Raw genomic sequence first — 13,348 nt, forward strand, 5'->3', positions numbered from 1 at the left:
AGTTAGAAAACAACAGATAAGCTTTCAGAGTGAATTGGTATTACCCATCATTTTGGTTTAAATTGGGTATTGGCTAAACTGAATTATGTATTCTAAAACATGCTACACCATGATTTTTAGTTTTAATCTGTGCATTTCAGTGGGAGCTTATTAATTTTTTGTGCTTTCAGAACAGATAGGATGTAAACAAAATCAAGATGTAGAACTTTTCACATGTGTTATACACAGTTTTTGAGCAGCCATAGATACTTTCTAATGTCTACTCACTAGTTTCTTTAGCAAATTTCTTGTCAGATTTTGTATTTACTTGAGCTTGATATAGTCGTCACTTTTGGCAGGTCGGTGTATGTTTGTGCTTTCGTCCGATTTTGTCCGGACCATAACTTTGACATGCATGTACCAATCTTGTTTATATTTGGCATGAATGTTTACCTCAATGAGAAGGAGTGTCATGCTCAAACCTCATATTCTTATCTCAAAGGTCAAGGTCACAGTTGGAGGTCAAAGGTCAAATTGAAGTTTGTCCGGAGCATTTCTTCTTCATGCATGGTGGGATTTTGATGTAACTTGGCATGAATGTTCACCATTATGAGACGGAGTGTCATGCGCAAGTACCAGGTCCCTAGGCCTAAGGTCAAGGTCACATTTGACAGGTGGCGGGCTCGACATTCTGCCCGTGGGCATGCTTGTTCAAATACTGGTCATCCTGTTCCCCAGCCGAGGCCAATTACCATGAAAGTTATGTTATATTTTTTTAGCTCCACTACTCGGAGAACGAATAGGGGTGCTATTCTACTCGCCCTGGCTTCGGCGTTTCCTTTTCTTGGTGAAAGTTTTTCGGCAGCCTTTTTGTGCCTCCCCATGAGAGGTGGGGGCATATAGATTTGGTCACGTCCGTCCGAAGTTTGTGACGCACCCAGCTCAAAAGGTATTTGATATAAATGGATGAAACCTTGCATGAGTCTTTATCATGATAATTATTAACTTGTGCACCATTTATTTTTCGTCTGGCTCCGCCCCCTATTTCCAGAGTTATGGCCCCTGAAATAGTCAAAAATGCACATTTTCACCTTGTGACACACCTAGCTCAAAAAATATTTGATATAGATTCATGAAACTTTGCATGAGTCTTAATCATGATGTGGATTTGCGCACCTCCTATTTTTCATCTGGCTCGGCGCCCCCTATTTTCAGAGTTATGGCCCCTGAAATAGTCAAAAATACATTTTCACCTTGTGACGTGCCTAACTCAAAACGTATTTCATATAAATGGATGAAACCTTGCATGAGTCTTTATCATGATATGAACTTATGCACCTCCTATTTTTCATCTGGGTCCGCCCCTTATTCATAAGTTATGGCCCCTGAAATAGTCAAAAATGCACATTTTCACCTTGTGACGCACCTAACTCAAAAAGTATATGATGTAAATTCATGAAACCTTGCTTGAATCTTTATCATGATGTGGCCTTGCACACTTGGCATTCTTCTTGGGAATCTTATAGCTTATTACAGAGTTATGGCCCTTGAAATAGCCAAAATAGTGGATTTTTTGTTTGTGATGCTCATAGCTCAAAAAGTATATGACCTAGAATAATGAATCCTTTTCATAAAATGTTTGTTGAGGCTATACCCCATTAAGACTGCAAACATTTGAATTATTGCCCCTTATTTGTGACAAATGTACCAGTGGGGGCACACCCTGTGTCCTACAGACACATTCTAGTTTTTTCTGTCATATCTTTGTTACTATTGCTTATATCTTACTGTAACTTCACATAAATATTGTCCAGCATACAAACAAAGTATGTGCAGGGCCTGGGCCCATTATACCTAAGGTCAAGGGCACCAAGGTTTTATACTTAGGTTATTTTTAAGGTTAACTTTTATGTTTCTGTCATATCTTTGTTACAATTGCTTATATCTTACTGTAAGTTCACATAAACATTTTCCAGCATACAAACAAAATATGTACAGGGGCTGGGCCCGTTATACCCAAGGTCAAGGTCACCATATTGTTATACTTGGAATTATTTTCATGTTAAATTTTTTTGAAAGTTTTTTTTATAGACATGTCTTTGGTACTTTAAAAGATAATGACTTGAAATTAAATATATTTCTTTATAATCATCATCTGCATGTTTGGTTACAATCCCCATAACTCTAATTGTATTTTTGACAGAATTATGCCCCTTTCATACTTTAAGTTTCTTGGCAATCTTCGCTTTCTGGATATAATTTTAGTTTAGTACAATATAAGATAATGACTTGAAACTTAAAATGTATCTTCATCATCATCATCTGCATGTGTGGTAACAATCCCCATAACTCTGATTTATATTTTTGACCAAATTATGCCCCTTTCATACTTAATTTTTTTTTAATCCCCTGCCACAAGTGGTGGGGGTTATAGGAATGGTCTCCTTCCGTCCTTCTGTCCTTCCGTCCTTCCGTAACATTTTGTGTCCGTTCTGTTTCTCCTAAACCCCTTGAAGAATTTTGATGAAACTTGGGTCAAATGATCACCTCATCAAGACGATGTGCAGAACCCATGAGTCAGTCAATGTCAGTTCAAGGTCAAGATCACAACTCAAGGTCAAAGGTTTGAGCCTTCCATTTCTTGTCCGCTCTGTATCTCCTAAACCCCTTGAAGGATAACCATGAAACTTGAATCAAATGATCACCTCATCAAGACGATGTGCAGAACCCATGAGTTAGCCATGTCGGCTCAAGGTCAAGGTCACAACTCAAGGTCAAAGGTTTGAGCCTACCATTTCATGTCCGCTCTGTAATTCGTATACCTCTTGAAGGATAATTATGAAACTTGGATTAAATGATCACCTCATCAAGACGATGTGCAGAACTCATGAGTCAGCCATGCCGGCTCAAGGTCAAGGTCACAACTCAAGGTCAAAGGTTTGAGCCTACCATTTTGTGTCTGCTCTGTATCTCCTAAACTGCTTGAAGGATTTTCATCAAACTTTGGTCAAATGATCACCTCATCAAGACGATGTGCAGAATTGATGAGTCAGCCATGCTGGCTCAAGGTCAAGGTCACAACTTAGAGTCAAAGTTTTGAGCCTTTCATTTTGTGTCCATTCTGTATCTCCTAAACCCCTTGAAGGATTTACATTAAACTTGGGTCAAATGATCACCTCACCAAGAACTCATGAGTCAGCCATGTCAACTTAAGGTCAAGGTCACAACTCAAGGTCAAAGGTTTGAGCTCTGTATCTCCTAAACCCCTTTTAGGCTTTTCATGAAACTTGGGTCAAATGATCACCTCATCTAGATGATGTGCAGAATTCATGAGTCAGCCATGTCACTTCAAGGTCAAGGTCACAACTCAAGGTCAAAGTTTTACCCTTTCACTATCCATACCAGTGGCGGGGGATTTAGCTGTCTTTCAGACTGCCTTATTTTTTTTTTAATCAAGACATAAATTCATTTTATTGTCAGATCACCGGATAGTGGAGCGCACGCTGTCTTACGGATAGCTCTTGTTTTTTGCTTTAAATCTTAACAATTTTTCCTCTTCCCAATAGTTTATTGACACTATAGTGCATAGAGGCACTTAATTTTTAGCACATTATTGATACAGATCAATAAATTTGGATATCTTCGGACTGTATCGCCCTTAGTCAGTGTCCGAAACTACGAGCGACAACTTTATAATTGTGTGGGGACATAATATGTTGATACATATTATACATTTAATTGGGTATTTATGCAGATACGCAGCTTATCTGTTGCTCTGCGACTGTATGAAGATTATGATTGAATTATGAAACATGAAAAACAACTTGTCTTGATAATGAAAATGTAATGAACACACATTACATACAAATTTTAATCTCCATTTACTTACAAAAAGAACCGTGATGTCCATATTTTTCAAAATTGACATGCAAATATAAATTTGGAGTGTGATGTCCCTGTGACATTGTTTTTAGCTATTTGAAATTTTTCAAATTGTAGAGCTTTTGTAATCACCTTTCTTTGATGTCCGTGTCCATGTCACAAAATTTATGTATGTTAGATTGTTTCTCAACAACTACTAGGCCAAATGCTTTCAAACTTCACACGTCCTCGGCATCATAAGATGGCCTCCCAGGACAAGTTACATAACTCTAGCTTTTATTTTGTGAAAATAAGGCTCCTTTTTAACTTAGTTTTTCAGTTTAAAGTTTTACTTGTAAGCAGCTTTCTCAGAAACTACATGACCTTCACCATTGCCTTTGGCATCATGAATTTGCTTCATATATCAAGTTACATAACTCTAGATTTCATTTTATCAAAATTATGTCCCTTTTTATACTCCGCCGATGAAATCAGGAGGGGGGTGTTGAAATGGCGTTGTCCGTCAGTCAGTCCTTCTGTCCGCAGCCATTTCTCAGTAACTACCTGGTAGAATTTCATGAAACTTGTAATAAACATGAACCAACATACTGCGATGATGCCAGTCAAGTTTTTTTTTGGATTGGTCAATTTCCCATAGAGTTATTGCCCTTGATTTAATGAAAAATGTCCATCCGCAGCCATTTCTCAGTAACTAGCAGATAGAATTTCATCAAACTTGAAATAAACATGAGCCAACATACTGCAATGATGCCCGTCAAGTTTTTTTTGGATTGGTCAATTTCCCTTAGAGTTATTGCCCTTGATTTAATGAAAAATACACGTCTGCAGCCATTTCTCAGTAACAAGATTGAAGAATTTCATCAAACTTGAAATAAATATGAACCAACATACCTTGATGATGCCCGTCATTTTCTTTTATTATTGGTCAATTTTCCATAGAGTTATTGCCCTTTAATTGTTTAAAAATCCACAGATTTGTACATAAACCAACCAAATGGAAGAATTTCATTAAACTTCTTTCATTCTTCTCCATGAACATTTATTATAAACATGTGAAGTTGTGTACCCACACCTGGTCGCCACCTTGCCTTGGTCACGTCACGTCACCCTCTCCCCCCACCCCCTCTGAAAAAATGTTTTTTTGTTTGTTTTTTTTTTCATTTCTTTTTTTTTATTTCTTTTTTTTTCAAACCTTCCATGAATATTTATCAACATGCAAAGTTGTATCATTCTCTCACCTCACTCATGCTCACCACCCCTATCATGCATTCACCTCCCCTACTCCATTTTTATGCCCCCACTTTGGGGGGGGGGCATATAGATTTGCTCTTGTCCGTCCGTCCTTCCGTCCGTCCGTCCGTCCTTCCGAAAATGTTGTGTCGCGCGTAGCTCTGAAAGTATTTGACGTAGAGTCACAAAACTTTACAGGAATGTTGGTCAGCATGTGTAGTTGTGCACCTGGGGTTTCGCGTCCGGATTCATTGAGTTGTGTAGAAGTTATGGCCCCTGACTTTGTAAAAATTGGTCATTTTAATGTTGTGTCGTGCCTAGCTCCAAAAGTATATGACGTAGAGTCACAAAACTTTACAGGCATGTTGGTCAGAATGTGTACTTGTGCACCTGGGGTTTCGCGTCCGGATTCATCCAGTCATGTAGGAGTTATGGCCCCTGACTTAGTAAAAAATTGGTTATTTTAATGTTGTGTCGCGCATAGCCCCAAAAGTATTTGACCTAGAATCACCAAAGTTTACAGGAATGTTGGTCAGCATGTGTAGTTGTGCACCTGGGGTTTCACGTCCGGATTCATGCAGTCATGTAGAAGTTATGGCCCCTGACTTTGTAAAAATTGGTCATTTTAATGTTGTGTCGTGCCTAGCTCCAAAAGTATATGACCTAGAGTCACAAAACTTTACAGGCATGTTAGTCAGCATGTGTAGTTGTGCACCTGGGGTTTCGCGTCCGGATTCATCCAGTCATGTAGGAGTTATGGCCCCTGACTTAGTAAAAAATTGGTCATTTTAATGTTGTGTCGCGCATAGCCCCAAAAGTATTTGACCTAGAATCACCAAAGTTTACAGGAATGTTGGTCAGCATGTGTAGTTGTGCACCTGGGGTTTTGCATCCGAATTCATTCAGTATTGTAGGAGTTCTGGCCCCTGACTAATGTCATGTAGTGGGGGCATCTGTGTCCCATGGACACATTTCTAGTTTTTTTTTTTTTTTTTTTTTTCCATTTTTAATTTTCCATTAGTATTTATAATCAACATGTAAAGTTTTGTACCCCCCCCCCCCCCCCCCCCCCACCAAAAAAAAAGCATTCATTGTCTGTTAATTTTATTTTGACTAATGAAGTTATTTGCTTCTTTGTAACATTCTTAACCTTTTGCTATTCCTTACCACAGACCCTTTGGCGGGGGATACCAATTCCTCGAATTTGCTTGTTGAAATAGATTTGCATGTAAGCATGTTTCTTAGGAATTACTTGACCAAATGTTTTCAGATGCTCCTCACATGGGATGACATCTCTAGCAAAGTTTCATAACTTGCTAACATTTTAGCAAAATTATACCCCTTTTTTCAACTTAAAAAGTTTTGCTTAAGCTTTTCTATGTAAACTAGTATCATGTGGAAGAGCTTCAAATAGTGGAACACACTGCAATTAGACAGCTCTTGTTATGTTTCTCATCCAGTTAAAAAGTTCATTACTGTAGGTGCTTTCTTACAATTTCTTCCCATCATTCTGATATTCAGTGTGCAGTATACAGCCATGGTGGCCTTCTAGTCTCTGTTAATGCTTCCATGGAAACAGATTCATGTTTCATGTTACATAACATATAATGCAGCTGGATATTCATGCAATATTCCTTACAAGAATACATGAATTAATGTGATGGTTTTGATCTCTTTTGTGACAAGAATTGTTTTCTGGTATGGAATTAATTTAGAATGGCTTGAGATTGTATCGATTGTATTATGAAGAATTGAGGGTATTGTACCCTGACTGTAAATCATAGCCGAGAATGTTGTGCGATTAGGCTTGGGGAAATTGTATGATGGGTGTAAATGATCCAAGAGTGTTGTTGGATAAGGCTGGGTGTAAATTGTAGCCTGGGTGTAAATCTGATAGAGTGTTGTAAGGTAAGGCTTGGTGTAAATTGTAGGCTGGGTGTTAATCTGATAGAGTGTTGTGAGGTAAGGCTTGGTGTAAATTGTAGGCTGGGTGTAAATCTGATAGAGAAGATTGTGAGGTAAGGCAGGGTGTAAATTGTAGGCTGGATGTAAATCTGATAGAGTGTTGTGAGGTAAGGCTTGGTGTAAATTGTAGGCTGGGTGTTAATCTGATAGAGTGTTGTGAGGTAAGGCTTGGTGTAAATTGTAGGCTGGGTGTTAATCTGATAGAGAAGATTGTGAGGTAAGGCGGTGTAAATTGCAGGCTGGGTGTAAATCTGATAGAGTGTTGTTGGATAAGGCTTGGTGTAAATTGTAGGCTGGGTGTTAATCTGATAGAGAAGATTGTGAGGTAAGGCAGGGTGTAAATTGCAGGCTGGGTGTAAATTGTAGGCTGGGTGTAAATCTGATGGAGTGTTGTTGGATAAGGCTGGGTGTAAATTGTAGGCTGGGTGTAAATCTGATAGAGTGTTGTTGGATAAGGCTTGGTGTAAATTGTAGGCTGGGTGTAAATCTGATAGAGTGTTGTGAGGTAAGGCTTGGTGTAAATTGTAGGCTGGGTGTTAATCTGAAAGAGAAGATTGTGAGGTAAGGCAGGGTGTGAATTGCAGGCTGGGTGTAAATCAAATTTGTAGGATTATTGGACATGCAGAGTAGATGACCCCTATTGATTTTGGGGTCACTCTGTTAAAGGTCACAGGGGCCTAAACATGGAAAACCATTTCCGATCAATAACTTGAGAACAACTTGACCCAGAATGTTGAAACTTCTTTGGATGATTGGACATGCAAAGTAGATGACCCCTCTTGATTCTGGGGTCACTCTGTTAAAGGTCAAGGTCACAGAGGCCTGAACATGGAGATCCATTTCAGATCAATAACTTGAGAACTACTTGACCCAGAATGTTGATTGGTCTTGCAGAGTAGATGACCCCTATTGATTTTGGAGTCACTCTGTTTAAGGTCAAGGTCACAGGGGCCTAAACTTGGAAAACCGTTTCCAATCAATAACAAATAAGAACTATTTGACCCAGATCGTTGTAAATTCATAGGAAGATTGGACATACAGAGTAGATGACACCTATTGATTTTGGGTTCACTCTATTAAAGGTCATGGTCACAGGGGCCTGAATATGGAAAACCATTTGCAGTCAGTAACTTGAGAACCACTTGACTCAGAATGTTGCAACTTCATAGGATTATTGGACATGCAGAGTAGAGGAGCCCTATTGATTCTGGGGTCACTCTGTTAAAGGTCAAGGTCGCATTGGACAGAACATTGAAATCATTTCCGGACAATAACTTTAGAACCATTTGACCTAGAACCTTCAAACTTCATAGATTGATAGGACTTAAAGTGTAGATGACCCTTATAGTTTTTGGGGTCACTTGAGCTAAGGTCAAGGTCACAGGGACCTGAACGTAGAAAATTCATTCCAATCAATAACTTGAGAACCACTTGACCTGGAATGTTGAAACTTAATAGGATTATTGGACATGCAGAGTAGACGATCCTTACTGATTTTGGGGTCACTCAGTCAAAGGTCAAGGTCACAGGGGCCTGAACATGGAAATCCGTTTCCAGTTCACAACTTGTGAACCACTAGGCCAAGAGTGTTGAAACTTAGTGGGATGACTGGACATGCCAAATAGATGACCTCTATTGCAGCCAACCATCGGTGTCTTTTTGACTTTCGCTCCTGTCCCCTATTGACTTCTTACCTATACCACTGTGCATTTGGGGAGACATGCGTTTTTCTACAAAAGCATCTTCTAGTTACTAAATGGATTTGATTCAAACTTAAAGTAGTTGTTCAACATCATCACTCACATCATATGACACAAGAGCGATAACTCTTTCACCAATATTTCATGAATTATCTCCCCTTTTCACTTAAAATTTCAGGTTAAAGTTTTGATGCACTTTCACTCTATCTCAGTTATTACTAAATGGATTTGATTCAAACTTAAATTAGTTTTTCCACCTTATTACCCACATCATCTGACACAAGGTGCATAACTCTGGTACCAATTTTTCATGAATTATACCCCCTTTTACTTAGAATTTAAGGTTAATTATGTCTCTCCTCCTCTGAGGGAGACATATTGTTTTTGCCCTGTCAGTCCGTCCATCCTTCAGTCCGTCCGTCCATACGTCACACTTCATTTCCGAGCAATAACTGGAGAACCATTTGACCTAGAACCTTCAAACTTCATAGGTTTGTAGGGCTGCTGGAGTAGACGACCCCTGTTATTTTTGGGGTCACTCCGTCAAAGGTCAAGGTCACAGGGGCCAGAACATTGAAAACCATTTCCAATCAATAACTAGAGAACCACTTGACCCAGAATGTTGAAAGTTCATAGGATGATTGTACATGCAAAGTAGATGACCCATATTGATTTTTGGGTCACTCTGTTAAAGGTCAAGGTCACAGGGGCCTGAACATTGAAAACCATTTTTGGTCAGTAACTTGAGAACCACTTGACCCAGAATGTTGAAACTTCATAGGATGATTGTACATGCAAAGTAGATGATTGTGATAGATGTAACTTCTGGCATTTTTTAGTGTGTGTTAGAGCTATTACGATAAATGTAATATCTGGCATTTGTTAGTGTGTGTTAAAGGTATTTTGATAAATGTAATATCTGGCATTTGTTAGTGTGTGTTAAGGGTATTTTGATAAATGTAATATCTGGCTTTTGTTAGTGTGTGTTAAAGTATTTTGATAAATGCAATATCTGGCATTTGTTAGTGTGTGTTAAAGGTATTTTGATAAATGCAATATCTGGCATTTGTTAGTGTGTGTTAAGGGTATTTTGATAAATGTAATATCTGGCTTTTGTTAGTGTGTGTTAAGGGTATTTTGATAAATGTAATATCTGGCTTTTGTTAGTGTGTGTCAGAAGTATGTGACGAATGTAACTTCTGGCTTAGTTATTTCATTTATATGATTTTGGCATTGTGTTCACAATAATGCTAAACTTGAATGAACACACACACACACACACACACACACACACACACACACACACGCAATGTTTTGAAAAATAAGGATTTTGCTTCTTTGTTTCAGCTTTGGCAAAGCGGGTGTTTGTAAAGAATCCTGTAGACCTTCAAGGAGAGGTATTTCATACAAGACTTCTGAAAGGAGAAAGGGGGCTTGGCTTCACAATTATAGGTGGTGATCACCCAAATGAGGAGTTTCTACAGATAAAAAATGTTGTAAGAAATGGACCAGCTTATGTGGATGGAAAACTTCAAACGGGTATGCAAGTTTCTTTTACATTTCTTGAAAGTGTTACTATTAAAATAGTGTATATTTGCTGTAGCATAATATTCCAGCCTGCCATTCATGATCTCTATCATATATGAGCATCTGGTTTTGTTACAGCCATTGTATCACCGTTGCTCTTCCTGCAGTCAGATGTTGCATGGTTGAGAGATTGAGATGTGACTTTAAACCTAAATAGATAAAGCAAACTTTCGTAAGTCATTTTCTTAAGTTGTGTAGAAATCACTAATCAAGAAAAGTAAACACTTCCATTTTCTACAGGTGATGTTTTAGTACATGTCAATGGAGAACTTGTTCTTGGCTATACCCATCAGGACGTTGTTCAGTTGTTCCAGACTCTTCAGCCTGGCGATTTTGTTGAGCTTGAAGTATGTCGAGGATACCCTTTACCCTTTGATCCTGATGATCCAAACACTGAGATTATTACAACAATTGCTGTAGGGCATAATGACACACGAGGCTCAAATTCCCCAGCATCTTATTCTTCACGTGAAAATATGGATTACCGCCATGATTTGTCTTCACGCAGTTTAAAATCATTGCCAGAACTTGTAAAATCAGCAAATATGAATCAAGCATTAGATTACTCGCAGCATAAAGGTTCCGATTCAAATACACCGGATGTTTTAGGTCAAACAACACCAGAAATTTTGACTATGGATATAGTAAGAGGTGACATGGGTTTTGGTTTTACTATAGCAGACAGTACTTATGGCCAAAAAGTTAAACAGATATTAGATCGGCCGCGATGTAAAAATTTACAAGAAGGGGATTTTATTCAGCAGATAAACAATATAAATGTTGGAGAATTGAATCATGCTCAGGTGGTTCAAGTGTTAAAGGATTGTCCAATAGGAGAGGAGACAAGAATTGTTGTGCAGAGGGGAGGTAAGTTATGCATTATATTATCATCATACATTCGTGTGTAAGACACAGTGAAAAAAATATCTACAGATTCATTTACGAAATGCGATATAAGAATCTAGACAGGTTAAAAAATCAAAAGAAGCATTTGCAAACCTGAACTACAGCATTTGCCAACTGCACAGATATATCTGAAGCTATAAAACCCATTTCATAATAGGAGACTATTTTTTTTGCCCCAGAAGGTGGCATATTAAAATCGCACTGTATGCTTGTGTCCATGTAAAATCTTGTCCAGGCTCATAAAGGGATTTTGAAATAACTTTGGGTAAATGTTCACCATAATGAGACTACATGTCCTGCCCAAGACCCAGACCCCTAGCTCCAAGGTCAAGGTCACACTTAGAGGTCAATGGTTTAACAAGGTCTGTTTTGTGTCTGGTCCATAACTCTGCCATCCATGAAGGGATTTTGAAATAAAATGGCATAAATGTTTTACCATAATGAGACAACATGTCATGCGCTAGACCCAGACCCCTAGCTCCAAGGTCAAGGTCACACTTAGAAGTCAAAGGCTACCAGGATCTGTTTCGTGTCCAGTCCATAACTCTGCCATTGATGAAGGGATTTTGAAATTACATGGCATAAATGTTTCCCATAATGAGACAATGTGTCATGGGCAAGATCTAGACCCCTAGCTCTAAGATCAAGTTCACACTTACAGGTTAAAGGTTAACATGGTCTGTTTCTTGTCTGGTCCATAACTCTGCCATTGATGAAGGGATTTGAAAATAGTTTGACACAAATATTAACCATGTTTAGAAGGTGTGTTATGCTTATAATCCTGGTCTCTTTGGTCAAGGTCAAGGTCATGAAATGATGTGTGATTTTTTTTGCGCAGACAACTGTAACATTCTTAGGCATGCTTCGGGGGCATTTGTCACCAATAGTGACAGCTCTTGTTAGATCATTTATTTCATAACATGGTTATTCGGCAGGAGTCTATTTTTAGATCATGCATATTCACTGTATTAATCTCTATTCTACAGTGTCAAATATTCAATGCACAGGTAAGTACTCTATATGAATTATGTTCCTTGTCAGCCTGCTGTTAATGTGCATTTCACAATAGATTTACGCAAAGTCGTTACGAACACACATTGGCATAGAGGCTATTTGTAATGAATATGCATGAGTCCAAGATGGCGGCGCCCTACTTTTATTCAGATGCCTTTGACAGTACTCATGTATCCATTACATGCTCAGTCAAGTGTGAAATGTTGACCATAAGTGTTCTTGCTCAAGAGGAGGAACAAAAACATGTTGAATTGTTATTCAGCTTATGAGGTTTTGTTTGGGATTTTACTATATAAGACTTGAGTTATGGTTAACAGTATTCACACACACACGCACGCACGCACGCACACACACATCAATATTCCATTGAGACATCATAAAGTTGGGCATTATTCTCACTGCTACAGACAGACACCCATGTTTGTATGACTGAAAAGTTGTTGGAAAAAGATGCTAAACCTGAACGAACACACACACACGCACACGCACACGCACACGCACACACACACACACACACACACACACACACACACACACACACACACATTTCTTTATTATACTTCCACAACATGTGGGGGGCATATAGCATTGCTGCTGTCTGTATGTCCTGAAATCTTGTGTGTCCAACTCCTCCAGAATTTTTTCTGTGACATGAAGTGCTCAAGGTGAGCTATTGTATTTGCTTACCATCTTGTGTCCGTCCGTCCACACTTTCCTTTAAACAATGTCTCCTCAGAAATTGTTTGGTGGAAGTTGATGAAACTTGGCCTGGATGTTCCTTGGGTGGTCCTCTTCCAAAGTTGTTCAAATGGTTCTGCTTGGTTGCACATAGGGATAAAAATAGTTTCCAGTGCTAAAAATAGAAAAAATCTTTAAACAGGATCTCCTCCTGACACAGCTTGTTCGATTTTGAAATAATTTCATACAAATGGTCCTTATATAACCCTCTACCAAGACTGTTCAAATTATACCGATTGATCAAAAAACATGGCGGCATGGGGAAGTGGTCACTGTTTTTGCTATATGTATATATTGGAAACTTTAAAAATCCTGTATGAAACAGCTTGCTCGATTTTAAATTAATT

The 13,348-nt window shown here is 38.6% G+C and overlaps 1 protein-coding gene across 10 annotated transcripts in view; it reads left to right on the forward strand.

Annotated features, from left to right (window-relative positions):
- LOC123529326 (membrane-associated guanylate kinase, WW and PDZ domain-containing protein 3-like) overlaps positions 1–13,348 on the forward strand; it is a 284,542-nt gene that overhangs the window by 213,275 nt on the left and 57,919 nt on the right. For 9 of the 10 annotated variants that reach the window (XM_053521338.1, XM_053521345.1, XM_053521342.1 and 6 more), the window contains 3 exons: positions 10,104–10,295; positions 10,584–11,210; positions 12,236–12,256. In XM_053521338.1, coding sequence (XP_053377313.1) covers positions 10,104–10,295; positions 10,584–11,210; positions 12,236–12,256 — 840 coding nt within the window. The remainder of the gene's footprint in view (positions 1–10,103; positions 10,296–10,583; positions 11,211–12,235; positions 12,257–13,348) is intronic. The other variant, XM_053521340.1, reaches the window with a different exon arrangement.

This window comes from Mercenaria mercenaria, chromosome 13, assembly GCF_021730395.1.
Source record: "Mercenaria mercenaria strain notata chromosome 13, MADL_Memer_1, whole genome shotgun sequence".
Taxonomy (NCBI): domain Eukaryota; kingdom Metazoa; phylum Mollusca; class Bivalvia; order Venerida; family Veneridae; genus Mercenaria; species Mercenaria mercenaria.